General features: G+C 37.9%; 1 protein-coding gene and 1 pseudogene across 1 annotated transcript; one reads left to right on the top strand and one right to left on the bottom strand.

Moving 5' to 3' along the window:
* Nucleotides 1-993: 993 nt before the first annotated feature.
* LOC125495589 (uncharacterized) lies at nt 994-1,911 on the bottom strand. Its single transcript, XM_048640352.1, has one exon. It carries the CDS (start codon nt 1,909-1,911, stop codon nt 994-996), a length of 918 nt encoding a protein of 305 aa, XP_048496309.1.
* A 3,248-nt stretch (nt 1,912-5,159) lies between these two features.
* LOC130590791 (heat shock protein 90-5, chloroplastic-like) lies at nt 5,160-14,690 on the top strand (annotated as a pseudogene).
* Nucleotides 14,691-15,019: the final 329 nt, after the last annotated feature.

Here is a 15,019-nt window from a genome sequence, read left to right as displayed (position 1 = left end):
TGAATTTTTTTAGGATTTGCTTCTACTCCTCTTTGGTAGACCAAGAAACCCAAGAATTTTCCAGATACCACTCCGAATACACATTTCTAAGGATTCAACTTCAATTTATATTTTCGAAGAGTCTCAAAGGTCTCTTTAATATCGCCAACATGACTTTGCTCCTCCTGGTTTTTAACAATCATATCATCAATGTAGGACTCCATGTTACACCCTAGCTGTGGCTGAAAAATAGTATTGATTAGCCGCTGGAAGGTAGCCGGTGCATTTCGAAGGCCGAATGGCATCCTCAACCAACCATAGAGCCCTTTCTCCGTGATGAAGGATGTTTTATCTCGGTCTTCTGACCACATTGGAATTTGATGAAAACCAGAGTAAGCATCCATAAAACTCAGCAAGGCGTAGCCGGCCGTGGAATCTACTAACCGATATATTTTCGACAAGGGAAGCTGTCCTTAGGAGCTTTGTTAAGATCAGTTTACCCCACACACATCCTCCATGTGTCATTGGGCTTAGGAACCATGACAACATTAGCGATCTAGTCTAGGTAATAGGTCTCTCGAATGAATTTTGACTTTAACAAGTTTTGTACTTCTTGGTCAACGAACTGATTCTTGGCCGGACCAAGGTGCCTTTTCGTCTGACGAGCAGGTTTTTGACTTGGATCTATATTCAGTTTATGAACAGCTACCTCAACATTGTATGCAAAAACATCTTCGAATTTTTTCAACAATCCAACTAGCTCGTCCTTTAGTTTGGGCTCTAGAATAGACTCAACCTTCAGCGTCTTTTCTGGACGTTTATCATACACACAAATTCCCACAGGCGCTTCTACAGGCTCTGGCCGTTCAAGTACAACACCCATAATAGCCATCACTTCTTCTGACGAGGCTGCTTCTTCTTTGATAGCCATGTATTTCCTTTTCTTGCTTGGCAAGAGGCTGGACGATTTGCTTGCTGGAAGAGCCTGCGCCTGACGTTTTTCAACCACCGACCTCAGAGCGTCCACTTGGTCTTTAACAAACTCGTCTGCCTTACTTTCAGTAGTTTCCTTGGCTGTTCTGACTTTTCTCCTCTCCATGATGAGGGTCTCAGGGTGGTGAGATAACATTCTCTAGCCGCTTGCTGATCCCCATATAGTGATCCAATTTTTCCCCCATCACACTCAAGCTTCATCAGCATAAGATGAGTAACAATTACTGCCTTAATATGGTTCAGGTTTAGTCGTCCTAGAATGACATTGTAGGCTGTCAAATCTCTAACGACCAAGAACTTAACAAACAAAGTTCTGGACGCCTCTTTGTCTCCTACCCTGACGGGCAAGGTAACAGTTCCCATTGGGTGGATGATTCCTCCCCCAAACCCCATTACGGGATGATGAACTGGGACGAAGTCGCCTTCATTGAATTTTAACCTTGACAAACAATCATCTTTTATGTTATGTGATGAACTTCCGGTATTGATCAGAATCCTTCTTACTCTCAAATTTACTATCTTCATCTTTACTACCAAGGGATCATCATGAGGAGTTGTCAATTTCCCCCGATCCAATTCACTAACGACTACTTTTAGGAATAGGTCAGTCTCTGCCTGATTGGTGAGCAGATGCTGACCGAGTTCCCTAAGGTAGTTCTTATGTCCCCGCTTAGTCGATCTTCCGACTGCAAATCCTCCTGATATGACCAGAACCACATCCTCATCGGTACTCTCACTTTCTTTCTTTCTTCTTTCTTTGACGATCATCTTTTTTCTGAAATTTTCTCCCTCCTTGGGCAAGTACAAATTCATCTTCCCTTTCCGAGCTAAATCTTCCAAAGCTCTCTTAAGATGTTTACATTCATTTGTTTCATGTCCACAGTCTTTGTGGAAGTGACAATACTTACTCTTATCCCTATTTTTATAGGGAGTCTTCATCTCAGCCGGAGCCTTTAGTTCATGCTAATCTTTTATCTCCATAAGAATGGAGTATTGATCTTTACTTAACTCTATGGGTTCCTGGCCTCAAGCCTCTAATGAAGGCGTCAAAGGCCACCCCAGCATTGAGATCTTGAATTTGCAATGCCTCTAAATTGAATCTTTTGACAGAACTTCTTAAATCTTCCTTTGGTCCTTGGATGATCTTACCCAACTGCATGCTTATTTTTTGTTCTTGGCGATTTGCTACAAAATGGCTAGTGAAAATATAGCTAAGATCCGTGAAATTATTCACTGGGTTAACAGGGAGGTTGTTGAATCATTTTTGAGCCACACCTTTTAAAGTGGTTGGGAAATTATTATACCATGTGGCGTCATCTACCGCCTGAACATACATTTGATGCTTGTATGCGGACAAGTAATCGTCCGGATCAGTGGTCCCATCAAAGGGTTCTATCGTAGACAGCTTAACCTTTGGGAAAAGGGGTGCTTCCATGATTTTGGCCGAGAATGAAGTTGGCCAGTTAATCTTGAGAGCCCCCGACAGTCCCTTAATGGGTATGTGCTCACAACGATATTCCTCTAATACTGGGTTAGAAAAGGTGTTTGCAAGGCCTGGCCGCCTATACACCATAGGTTGCAATACAATTTTCTCCTGTCTTGGCTGGACAGCAGAGGGTCCCAGACTTCTTCCCTCAGTCTTGAATGGCAGCCTCAACGGAGGATCCCTTAGATAGGGGGGTGGATCCTGAGGCTGAACGTTGTAGAGCCGCAACCTTCTTTGCTTCCAAATACTCTCGAGCATCGGTCTCCATTTTTTGACCACTTGGATGAATGTTGTCTTGAGTTCGGACCACCAACTTTCAGTCTATCTTCCTTTGTTCACTAGTAGAATAAATGCTATTTGTTGCGGTTAAAAAGTGGCCTATTGCTGCGGTTTTGGACACGCAGCAATTAAGGGGGCAGCAAGAGGTAAAACCGCAACAATATGTTGAACATATTGCTGCGGTTTTTTAGTAAAACCGCAGCAATATATTTATTTTATATCAGATGTCCAAAGCATATTGCTGCGATTTTTAGGTAAAACCGCAACAATATGTTGTAGTTAATATTAAAAAAATAGGTATATTGCTGCGGTTTTTGACCAAAACCGCAGCAATAGGTCATAGTACAGTAAAAAAAAATTTTTTTTTTTATTTTGTAATCAAATTTGAAATATTAAAACTAAGCCATCAATCCAAGATAAAATAACATCTTATACTCAACAACAAATCAGTAGATAACTTGTAATCCAAAAAAAATAACTAAAACATGAAAAAACAAACTATAAAATTATATAAACTAACATAAAATTTCTGCTACATAACAACAATAACGATTCTGCAACAACAAGCGATTCTGTAAAATTACATAACAATAACATAAAAAAAGAGGAATTAAAAAAAATACAGAAGTATTAAAAAAACTGAACACAACAATGAAATACGAAGTTAGATCTAAATAAAAGATCTGTAATTTTTACATAGCAACAACAGCAACAACGACGGCGCCAGTAAGGTCGACAGCGATGGCGATGGTGCCGGCTTGGTGAAAGACGAGAAAAATGAAAAGATTTCAGATATAAAAAAAATCTAACAACCAATCCAAAAAATGAAAAAAAAAAAACGAAAAAAAGGAAACAAAAAGCAAATACAAAAAAAAACCGAAGGAACTCGTCGGAAGCTTCATCGAACACACTGGTCGCGTCGGCTTCGTCGGTGTGACTTGTGAGGTTGTGACTTGTTACTTAGAAAGAAAGTGGCGACGGCGATCTTCGCGGTATGAGGGTCTGAGGTTGTGACTTCGTCGGAGGCTACAGAAAGAAAGCGGGGATCTTCGTGGTGTGAGGGTGTGAGGTTGTGACTTCGTCGGAGGCTCTAGAAAGAAAGCGGCGATCTTCGCGGTGTGAGGTTCTGACTTCGTCGGAGGCTCTAGAAAGAAAGCGGCGACGTCGATCTTCGCGGTGTGGCGCGCGTCGTAGGTGGTGTGCGAAGAACGATCTCCAGAAAGCCAAGAGAGAAGAGAGAGAGGCTGAGAGAGAGAAGACAACTGCGTGAGTTTGAGAGAGGGTGAGGAAAAAAACCCCTAATTGTTGTCTTTTATATTTTTTTAAAATGATATTGCTGCGGTTTCTGAAAAGAATCGCAACAATATATTAAAATATTATTTTTTTAATGTTATTTTAATATATTGTTGCGGTTCTTTACAAAAACCGCATCAATATTTCGGTCAAATAGTCAATTTTTTATTAATTTTTTTTTCTGTTGATACCATATTGCTGCGGTTTTAGGTAGAAACCGCAGCAATATCTTTATTTTATGTTTTATGTTTTTTTTACGTGATATATTGCTGTGTATGGGTAAAACCGCAGCAATATCACCGCAACAAATAGCATTTATTCTACTAGTGGTTGTTCACTAACCTCCGGCTGCTTTCCTTTGGTGAGCCTGTTAAAGAATTCCTGACGAGGAGGCCTACTTGATCCTGTGCGACCCCCTTGAGAATGTCCCTTTAGAGGATTGACAGCAGCGGGATCTGGATTTACTTGGAAAAACAGCATATCTCTCGTGATCTTCTCCTGAACAACAACAACCATCTTAGTCTGAAAGTCATTCAAGACGTTTTCCAGATGGTCAGTTGTCACTAGACGCTCAAGATTCTCCTGAATAACAGGCTCGCGGCTTCGTCTAGAGATATTGACAACAATCGGAGGCCTATCCCTTCCTCGCGGTGGTCTTTCGTCATCCACCATATCCTCGAGTCGAATTTCATCAAAGCTTCTGCTTCTAGCTACGTTAGATGAATGGTAATCAGTCATTGTTGTGTCTTCCCACAGACGGCGCCAAATGTTACGTAGTTGCATGGACTCATAAATATACTGCTATTTCCACAACAGGTTCTTCAACGAGAGACTTGTGCAACAATGCCTTGTCCAAAACTCCACTCCGGACCTGCAAAAGGGACCCACCCTGAAGGTTTGGGTGGTATTTGTCCCTCTGAAGCTTAAGTCAGGTATCTCGAGTAGTAAAGGAAACTTTTAGAGAGAGGAAGTAGAGAGAGAGAATTCTGACAGAGTAACAATACACTGCTCTGAAAAACATACCTTTCTCCTGATTTCAAGGATTATTTATAATGTTTGGGATAATTGATGTGCCATGAGATCACCCTAATTTGGCGACACGTGATTGGCTAAGCAATGAAATCATGACATGTGGCAAGCATTTGTTGGAGGGTACACATCATCTAAGCTTATGCAGGTGCCTTTTTGGGACTCTGGGCCTAAGTACAAGCCGGGCCAGAAAGGTGAGCTGGTACTTTTCCGAAGTGGAATTTGTACTTCAGCTAGGTTGAATGTTGTTCATAAGGTGAATAAATTCTTAGTGATTAATGTTTTTAGTTGAGAGATATTTTGTTTTGGTAGAATGGTTTGCAGTTGCATTTGGCGTTCGAAGATGATCTTTGGTGTGGTTTTTTATTTTTCCCCACTCATGACCTATGCTTCGTACCATATAGTTTTGAGCACCACATTTGCCAAAATAATTTCCTACCTTCGCCTTAGCCTTAGCCTATACGTTACAACCCGCAAGTCCCCTGACCTTGGGGGTTGAGTTGAAGTCGAAAGGAGTTTAGATATAAGATTTGGGTCACTTGGTCGATTGTTCAATTTAAGTTGTCAATTAGTGCACATGCATAGAAGTTTTCGACTAGTTAGGGAGGGTTGGCTCCAAGATGGGGTGCCAAGTTTGAGAGGCTCATGCTAGCCTAGCCTCTATGACATTGGCTATGTGACTCCCAACTACGGACATTCTTTTAGTTTGCATACCCGCTATTTTAAGTAAGTTGAGCATCCATTATTTTGATTCTTGGTTTGAGTCTCCAAGGAACCATTGGATTTGTTTTCATTTTCATTTAATTTTTCTTTTAACTGATGAGCAACAAGCCAACAACCAGACGAGGTAGACACATTGTCAGAGGCGACCCTCCCTAATTCCATGCGAAAATCACTTCTTTAATTGTGTGATTAAGAAATTTTGTATGGGAAAACATGTGCGGTACGATTGTTGAAATTTTCCGTTATAGAGGAAGTGATTTGGATTTATATTTATATTTTTTATTATTTAAAAAAAAAGAGAAAAGGGAAAAAACGCAAGAAGATAAAAGGGAAAAGTTTTTGAATGTATCCTTTTACAAGTATTGCGAATTCATTAGTCGCCTATTCGGTCTGGCTTAACTCGATTGATTCGTGAGCTTCCAAAATTATTCAGGGGGTGTTTGGTTCACAAAATATAGGTATGAGGTATGGGTTTAGAATGGGCTAAACCCATACCTAGTGTTTTGTTAGTAAAATTTTGATTTTAAAACCAATACCTTAAACCCATGAGGTATGGGGTTTAGAAATTCATGGGGGGAGGTGGGTTTGGCTCATACCAACCCTAGGTATCAAATTATTTAAGATAAAATATATTGCTGCACAAAAATAATACGTCTTCACCTTCTTCCCTGTGACACTGCCTGCCGAAGCCCTGAACTCCAGGTACTCCATTGTTTTCGATAGTTTCTTCTACTGTAACTTTTTTTGTCTATTAGGATACATTACGATATTGATAGTTGATTTGTAATTCATATACTACATCTGAGAAATCACAATCTCCAACTGTAATTTTGCATACTTAACTACCTACAAATTCATATACTACGTCTGAGAAATCACGATCTCCAACTGTAATTTTGCATACTTAAGTACCTAGGATACAATAGGATATAATAGTTGATTTGTAATCATACTAATTTGTAATTCGTATACAGTGAAAATTTTTAAACCCATATACTCCATTATTCTATCTAGTTATGTATTGGTTACAAATTCTCATAGTATACTGCAAATTCTCTCCAGCTATGTATTGGTTACAAATTTTAGTAAACTCATAGTATACTAAAATTCTTGTGTGTTATGTTCTGATATTAGTATTATTATTTTTTACGGGAAAAATAAGTGCTCTATATTATTTGTTGGTGATAATAATGCTATGTTTTTTTTTTGACAGAATAATAAGTGATCTCTATTATTTGTTGGTGATAATAGTGCTATATTTTATTTTTGACAGAATAATAAGTGCATATATATTATGTGGCAATTCTAAGTAGATGATTTAGTAATATATGACTATTAGTCTTGTAGAATTTCAGATATATTCTTATCCTCGTTAATTCATTAAAGTTAACACTTACAACTACTTATAATTATGTGATGAAGTACAGAAATAATGAAGGAATGTGGATTATTCTTGAGAAGGAGGAGGAGACAAAGGGAGCTACTTGTAATTTTATTGGTTATTATTAACACTGCAATTATCATGTATGTACTGCTACATAGTATAGGTGTAAATCTACGTAGAATGCACCTAAACAGTGATAAAAAAAATTCGTAAATTAGATAATTTGAATGCATTGATCAGGGGTAGTGATGTTGCTTGTAGGAGCGAATTACGAATGAATAGACACACATTTAGTGTACTTTGTGAGATGGTTAGGGATATTGGTGGATTATGAGGTACTCGAAATATGAGCTTAGAAGATAGTAGCTAAGTTCTTGTATACATTGGCCCATCATAAAAAAATAGGTCGATAGGAACGTATTTCCTTAGAAGTGGAGAAAGTGTTAGTAGACAATTCAATCTTTGTCTCCTTGCCGTTCTAAAGTTACATCATCATTTATATAAAAAACCTACCCCAACACCAGAGGATTGCGATAACAACAGATGGAAAGATTTCAAGGTACATTTTATAATAAAAAAATATTTTTTTAATTTATTAATAAATAACATTGTTGGACATCTAAGTATATAAACCTCTATAAATTGTCTATTGTATAATTGCTTAGGAGCCCTCGATGGTACATTTGTTAGAGTCCATGTAGCAAATGAGGAGAGGGGACAATATCAAACAAGAAAATAAAGGTAACCTTGCAATGAATGTCTTAGGTGTATGCACACCTAATATGGAATTTGTGTTTGTCTTACCTGGGTGGGAAGGTTCTGCACATGATGGTCGTGTTCTACGAGATGCAATATCCAGACCTAATGGTTTAAAAGTGCCTTAAGTTAAAAATTATAAGAATAGTATTATTATTTAACAATGATCCCCTCAACTAACTATATTAAAGTTAGTAATAAAACCCTTTTTTTTGTATTTCAAGGTTGTTACTATTTAGTAGATGCTGGCTACACTAATTGTGAGAGGTTTCTTGCACCTTATCGAGGAAATCGCTATCACTTGAAAGAATGGGGGGACCGACAACCAGTAAGTGTAGAGGAGTACTTCAACATGAAACATTCAAAAGCAAGAAATGTAATTGAGAGAAGTTTTGGCTTGTTAAAAGGAAGATGGGGAATTCTAAGAAGTCCTTCCTTTTTTTCCAATCCGCATCCAAGGTCGTCTAGCTAGTGCATGTGCTTTATTACATAATTTGATTCGAAAATGAATGCCCACAAATCTTGAGGTTGTCGAGGACAGTTCCAAGAGTGACAGTTTCGAGAGTGATGAAAGTGATGATGAAGTTGATTATATCACTCAAGTTCAATCATCAAATACTTGGACTACATTTAGGAACAACTTAGCACAAACTTTGTTTAACTCATGGAGAGCTAGATTAGCCTAGATAGGCAGACATGGTGTTTGTTGTTTTTTTTTTTTTGTAATGATTAGAATATTTGGTTTTTATTTAATGTTCTTGATATTTAATGATATTGTTCTATTATGTTATTCATTTTATAATAAATTCTTTTTCATCATATGCTTATTTAATTATTATTTTGTTTAGTTATGTATATTTTCTTTTAATATTGTTTAGGATGGATGCAAATAATCAAGGTTTGATTGGTGGAAGGGGAAAGAATAAGCGTTTCTGGAAAAAAAAGGGAGAAGAAGCTTTAATTGATTGTGTTGTTGGAATTGAGTGGTGACCATTGACCAACAATGGAAAGGAGAAGGAGGTTTTAAGAATGGTTACCTTAATCAGTTGGAGCTAATGTTAAATACCAAGTTTCCTGGTTGTGGTCTGAAAGTTGTTCCTCATATTGAATCAAAGTCCAAGTGGTTCAAAGACAAGTATGCAGTTGTCTTTGAATTGTTGAACAAAACATCATGTTTTCAGTGGGATGAGCAAGCTAAAATGATAAAATGTGAGAGACAAGCTTATGATGACTTTTGCAAGGTAAACAATTGATTAAACTAAATATTATATTTAAAAGTTTATAGTTTTTGTTTTTACTGATTAATGTACATAATAAATTTTTTAGACTCATTCTAAAGCTGGAGAATTGTGGAAAACTCATTTCCCTTATCTTGACAAGCTAGATGATATCTACGGTATTGACAGAGCAAACGACCTTGCATCTGAGTTGCCAGACGATTCTGTCACCAACCTTGAAAAGGAGACTGTTAACCTTAATGATGATAACAGTGATGATGATATCTTTGATATATCACAACCTCCTCCTGCTAAGAAAATGAAGAAAGAAAAGACTCCAAAAGCCAATAAGAAAAGAAAAGCTTCTCAATTTATAGATTTAACTTCTGTAGATCAGATGGCTACTGGATTAACGGGATTTATGAAGGATATGAGTAATCACTTAGCAACTATAGCCAATGCCATGAGTACAACCCAAGAACGTGAAATAGAAGTGGTTGAACAAAAGAAGAGGTTGCTTTCAGAGATAGCTAGTTTACCTGGTATTACTCAAGTATCACGGTTGAATTATTCAAAATAAGACATAAGACAAAATAAAATAATATTAATTTTATTCTTGATTCCAGAAACATTGTAAACCAAAACACCAGGTATAGGGATCATTTTGATTCCAAAACTGAACCAAACATATGGTATTAGGAATCAAGTTCCAACCCCATACTACTCTTAGGGCCTGTTTGGTTGGAGGTTTTTTGGGCTTGGAAACGAATTGAGGTAATGGAATCCCTTTTAATATGTTTGGTTGGCTTGCCAATTTATTTCACTCCCTTACTAGCCAAATTCTGATTCCATTAATTTGAAACCCTCCTATCACTAGAGGAAACAATCTGTTACCTTCCTCAAACACTTCATTATCTCTCCTCCGTTCACACCTATCTCCTTCGTTCGTCTTCTCTGATCACACCTCTCACTCTCCTCTGTTTGCACCTCTCTCTCTCCTCTGTTCGCACATCTCTTTCTCCTCGCACCTCTCTCTTTCTCCTCCCTCTCTCTCCTCTGTTCGCACCTCTCTCTCTCTCCTCCGTTTGCACCTCTCTCCTTTGTTCGCATCTCCTCCATGTCTTCAAAACAAATCCAGAAAAATTAGGGTTTACCAATTTACAAAAATTCGTCGAATTCGTCGAAAAATTAGGGTGAAGCAGGATGGACTTCTTTTGGCTCCAATACGTACCCTGGAAAACAAAGGGTTAGAAAACGAGGGATTTCGACACTTTACCATATTATGTTGTTTGTTGATTCGAGAGTGCAAACGAGAGAAGATTTTCATCTTGCTGGTAGACTGATTATTGACCCGTGATGTAGACTTCGTCGGCGAGAAAAAGGAGGTGCTTGGAGGTACAAACAAAGAGACGCAAGACGACTTTTGAGAATCCATATTTGTAGCCTCGACGTCGGGTCCTAGAATTGGATTTTGTTTACACTGCTCATATCCTTCAACAGGGGAGTGTCTCATCTCCATGGGTGTATGGTGATCTATAGGCGTGCTACAACCATCCTTTGTGATGGATTTAAAGTTCGGATGCTGATCATTTGGTTTTGGGAAGAGTAGAGGTAATGTAAAGTTCTTCCCGCTGACATCACCTTGTACATTGAGGGGGTGATATGCAAGTAGGTATCATGCGCTTTCCGATTTGAAAATCGGAAATTGGACCTTGTACATTTTGTTTTTATCCCAGAAGTAGACTCCAGGACTGGATTAGTATCTGTAATGTTGTGATCTGTTCGAACAACATTCATTTTCACCTTCTCTAAGAAGGTTTGATTCTTCTCCACTTTTATAGTGGTGGTACCTTGGTAGGAGTTCCGTTCTCCTACCTTTCTCCTTTTCTCCTCCTTAAGGATTGAAGAGTTACTCAACACTTCATCCTCACCGACTACTTTAGCAGTAGTATCAACAAAATTTGAAGACAGTCCTAACAATGACGATACGTCATTTAATTTTTGTTGAAATTCTCCATTATTTGGTTGGAATTTAAGAGCTCGGATAAGGTCTATTAATGCTATGTCAGGTTGGCTAAGTTCCAAAGCTGCAATAGCTCTCCTAAAATAAGCTTTGGCATTGGTAGTTTCATACATTAAAACAAGAGAGCACAACTCACCCACTTTCTGAAAATCCTTTTCCTTGATAAAACACGCAGCCAAATTCAGAGTGCTAGATAAAGCTAGGCGTAAAAAAACAGACTTATCCTCTTCATTAGTAACATCTGCAAAAAAACAAGAGCTTGATGACTTGAATATAGTGTGCGTGCAATGGTTGACTTAATGTCACTATTTCGATAAAAGGTAGTACCCTCATTTTTCAAACTTCGAACATACTCGAAGATTCCAAAAGGATTAACAAGAAATTCAATTCTCTGGACCCAACTAGTTGAAGAATAATCATGCTCGTCAAAGTGATAAAGGCACAGTTCCCCCTTTAACTCGTCAATACTATTCATGATAACTAAGAAAACGAAGTAACATTAAAGACTAAAACGATAAAACCACTAGTAGAAAGAAGGCACCAACGCCTCTGAAATCAGTCTAGTCTAGGTTGGAAAGCTACAACTTGTGAAATTGAAAACTAGGAAAATAAGAAAGCTTAATTGATAACCTCATAGTAATTTGCCACATCTTGAGCAGAGGATTGAAATCCCTGAAATCTGGTAGTGGTTTCGAGTCGCCGACGCCCAGAAAAGGGAAGTCGATCGATGGTCGACTTCGATTGATATGCGTACCTTCTTCGCGACTCCCGAAAACCCCCTGTTTCGACACCTTTAACTCGCCGTTGTGACGCTACGGCTACTGTGGGGGAAAAGAGGTTCGGCTCGCCAACGACCTTTATAGAGCCGGAGATGCTCAGGCCGTCGACGAGCCAGCAAGGGGAGGGTGTTGAGCACGGCGGAAGCTATAAGATTCGCTAGGGTTTGGTGAGTGAGAAAGTTTCGGGTTTCGCTTCGCTGTTATTTTTTAACTTGAAAGACAAAATTTGTTTAATTTGTTGTTGTATATGTTTAATGTGTTGTGAAAATATGGTTAGTTGTATATAGTAACGGCGTTGTTGTAATTTTACTAAATTTTTTTTTTCCAAAAATAGAAAGGGTAATATTGCCAATATTGTGTAACAATCCAAAATGGCTAATGTTGGCAATAAAATGTAACGAGGGAGTATTACATTTGGTAGTAGCATTGCAAGGTGGACAATTTTTTTGGTGATTGTTGTTTTCAATTATCACAGTCATTAGTCTTGTTGTCAAGATGTACCTGTATGTTTGGATTGAAATTTTGGTTAAAGGCAGTAGTTCAAGGTTTCTAGACACTATATATTTTAATATTTTTTATTTTTGATGAAAAGGTTACTAGACACTTTTAATAGATTGGTTTTGGTCTAATATCGATTAGATTCATCATTCATATCCCTGAAACTCATTCTTTGGGAACAAAACCAGATTCTAGGCATGGGTATTTGGACTATACTTGATGCTCCCACATGGGTGTTGACTCTTGACAATTTATTGTGAATTGATAACATTTCTTGGCTGCTGAGCCTATTCCGTCAATGTGACACTAATGGCCTAGTCTAATTAACATCAGACAGTGAATTTGTGCATATCTGATTTCAAGTGTTATAGGATTTCTACAGTTGCTCTCAATTTATCAACAATTACATGCTTGCAGACTACGTGTCCGAGTACTCTTTTTGGTTGCCTTGTCGTATCTGGTTTACAGTATGAGCTGTGTAAATGGTGTGGTGGATTCAAATGATCCTCCGCTTAATGTATCCCGAGATCTTTTTCAAGAAAGCATAATCATAAGGCCTACTTCCCAGTTTGTCCATGTTTATTTTTTATTGATGTTTTCATCTTCTATTTGTATTATCCATCCTTTCAAAATGATGTACTATTATTGGTCTGATTTTAATCTTCTCTTGATGCAGGTGAGATTCATGAGAAAAAGTCTAGTAAGAAAAACATTCAACATGATTCAAGAGTTATCTGAGAGCGAAAATAAAGAGGTTAGCTATATACAAATGGTGAGTTTCCCCCTTTTCTAAGAAGGTTTCTCTCAAACTATTTTGTGAATGTTTTAGGACTACAAAAGATTTTGGGAGAACTTTGGGAAGTTTGAAAAACTGGGATGTATAGAGGACAGGAAATCACAGATGTATCACACCTCTACTGCGCTTCAGGTCGTCAAAAAGGAGGATGTGATAAGTTCAAATGATTATGTTGAAAATATGTGCGAGAACCAGAATGCTACTTAGTACTTGGCAACATACAGCCTCAAAAGTGCATATACAGCTCCATTCTTGGAGAAGTTGTCACAAAAAGGCCCTGCATAAGGTATGTTTTACCTCTGTTTTAAATGTATCTGGCTCTGATAATTAGAGTGATCGTATGACAAACTTGTACCCAATTTGTTGGGACTTGGGAGAAGCTAATTCAAGTATATAATTGGAATATTCATGAACAGAATTGTTAATTTAATCCCTAATATGATACAATATATGATACTTCTACCTTATTGTTTTACCAAATTTGTTTGATGTTTGCAAACATTGTAGCATTTGTTCTCATTGGTAATCACCGGAAAGGTTCTATTCTTAATTGAGCTTATAGGTGAAATTGCTATCCAGAATCTACAGACATACAAAGAGAAGAATTTTGTTGATATCAGCGAGGAAGACCTAAAACTTGGTAAGAATGTTTTTCAAGTATCAGGCTGTTGATCTTGCTTTTGCTGAATACTTCCCATATAGTGGCAATCTTCCCCCAGGAATTCAATATTGTGTGATTGCATGAAACAATGGCTTGGTGGTAAGGTCGCAAAGGTTTAAGTCTCATCTCAACTCGTCTTGCCTCATCCCCTCGTGTGCTCATTTTAGGGATATTTCGATGGTCTGCAAATATGGAGAGGTATGCGAATTGACTGGTGGTCTCATCTATTATACTTCATATCTCTAATATATTAGATTTGGTGGCCTCATCTTGCAATTAGTGATATCTTAACTTTACATGTTGTCTATAATTGACAGGCTTGATTTCAACTTTGATGCATAGGCTACCTGTAGTGATGCACCGGAGAGCACTGAGGCTAAAAAGTTGTCGACCTCCTGTAGGAAAAGGCCCTTGTATCCAGTGGTTTCACGGTGAGTTGCAAAATAACCTTACAAATAGTGAATCAAAGCTTGTGTTGCACTCTCTTGTGATTAACATGATATGCATGATGATTGCAGCCCGACAACCCCGCTGACTTGGGAAATAAGATTTATGAAATGATGATAATGGCCCTCGGAGTAGGATGGGGCAGATTAGATGAAGGATCAGTAAAGTCATCAGATTCAGATGCACGTGCGAGTGTAACTGCAGCTTCAGATGCCCAAGTGGTTGATGAGAGGATCGGAGTCACTGTACTGTTTAGTCGACCGAACATCTTTGCTTCAAATTTTACTTATTTATGGGAGTACGTGTACCTCTTTAGCAAGTTGAATGGAAGAGGGCGGGATAGCTAGACATGTTACAGTATAGTGCATTCTTGTTGAATGAGAATCGATTGCTTGTGAGTTTCATGGTGAGATATTAATAGCCAGGGGAAAGCTTAGATTTAGAAGAGGAGAGAATCATAGAATGTTTTATACGACTCCTTACATACAAAAGCATGCTTAATGTGTTTCGCAAAAGATAATGAAATTATGACAAATTGACATTACAATTTCCAAATTATTATCAAAGCTTGTTTCGCAATTAATTAATATGTTTGGGTTCACTTCATGGACACATAAATGACAATGGCCATCAAAAATTAAAATTAGGTTGTTTCAACTAAATCCCCTGATCATTG

This window comes from Beta vulgaris, chromosome 3 (assembly GCF_026745355.1).
Source record: "Beta vulgaris subsp. vulgaris cultivar EL10 chromosome 3, EL10.2, whole genome shotgun sequence".
Taxonomy (NCBI): domain Eukaryota; kingdom Viridiplantae; phylum Streptophyta; class Magnoliopsida; order Caryophyllales; family Amaranthaceae; genus Beta; species Beta vulgaris.
Note: the sequence above shows the minus strand (reverse complement) of the source record. Positions and strands in the feature narration are given on the sequence as shown.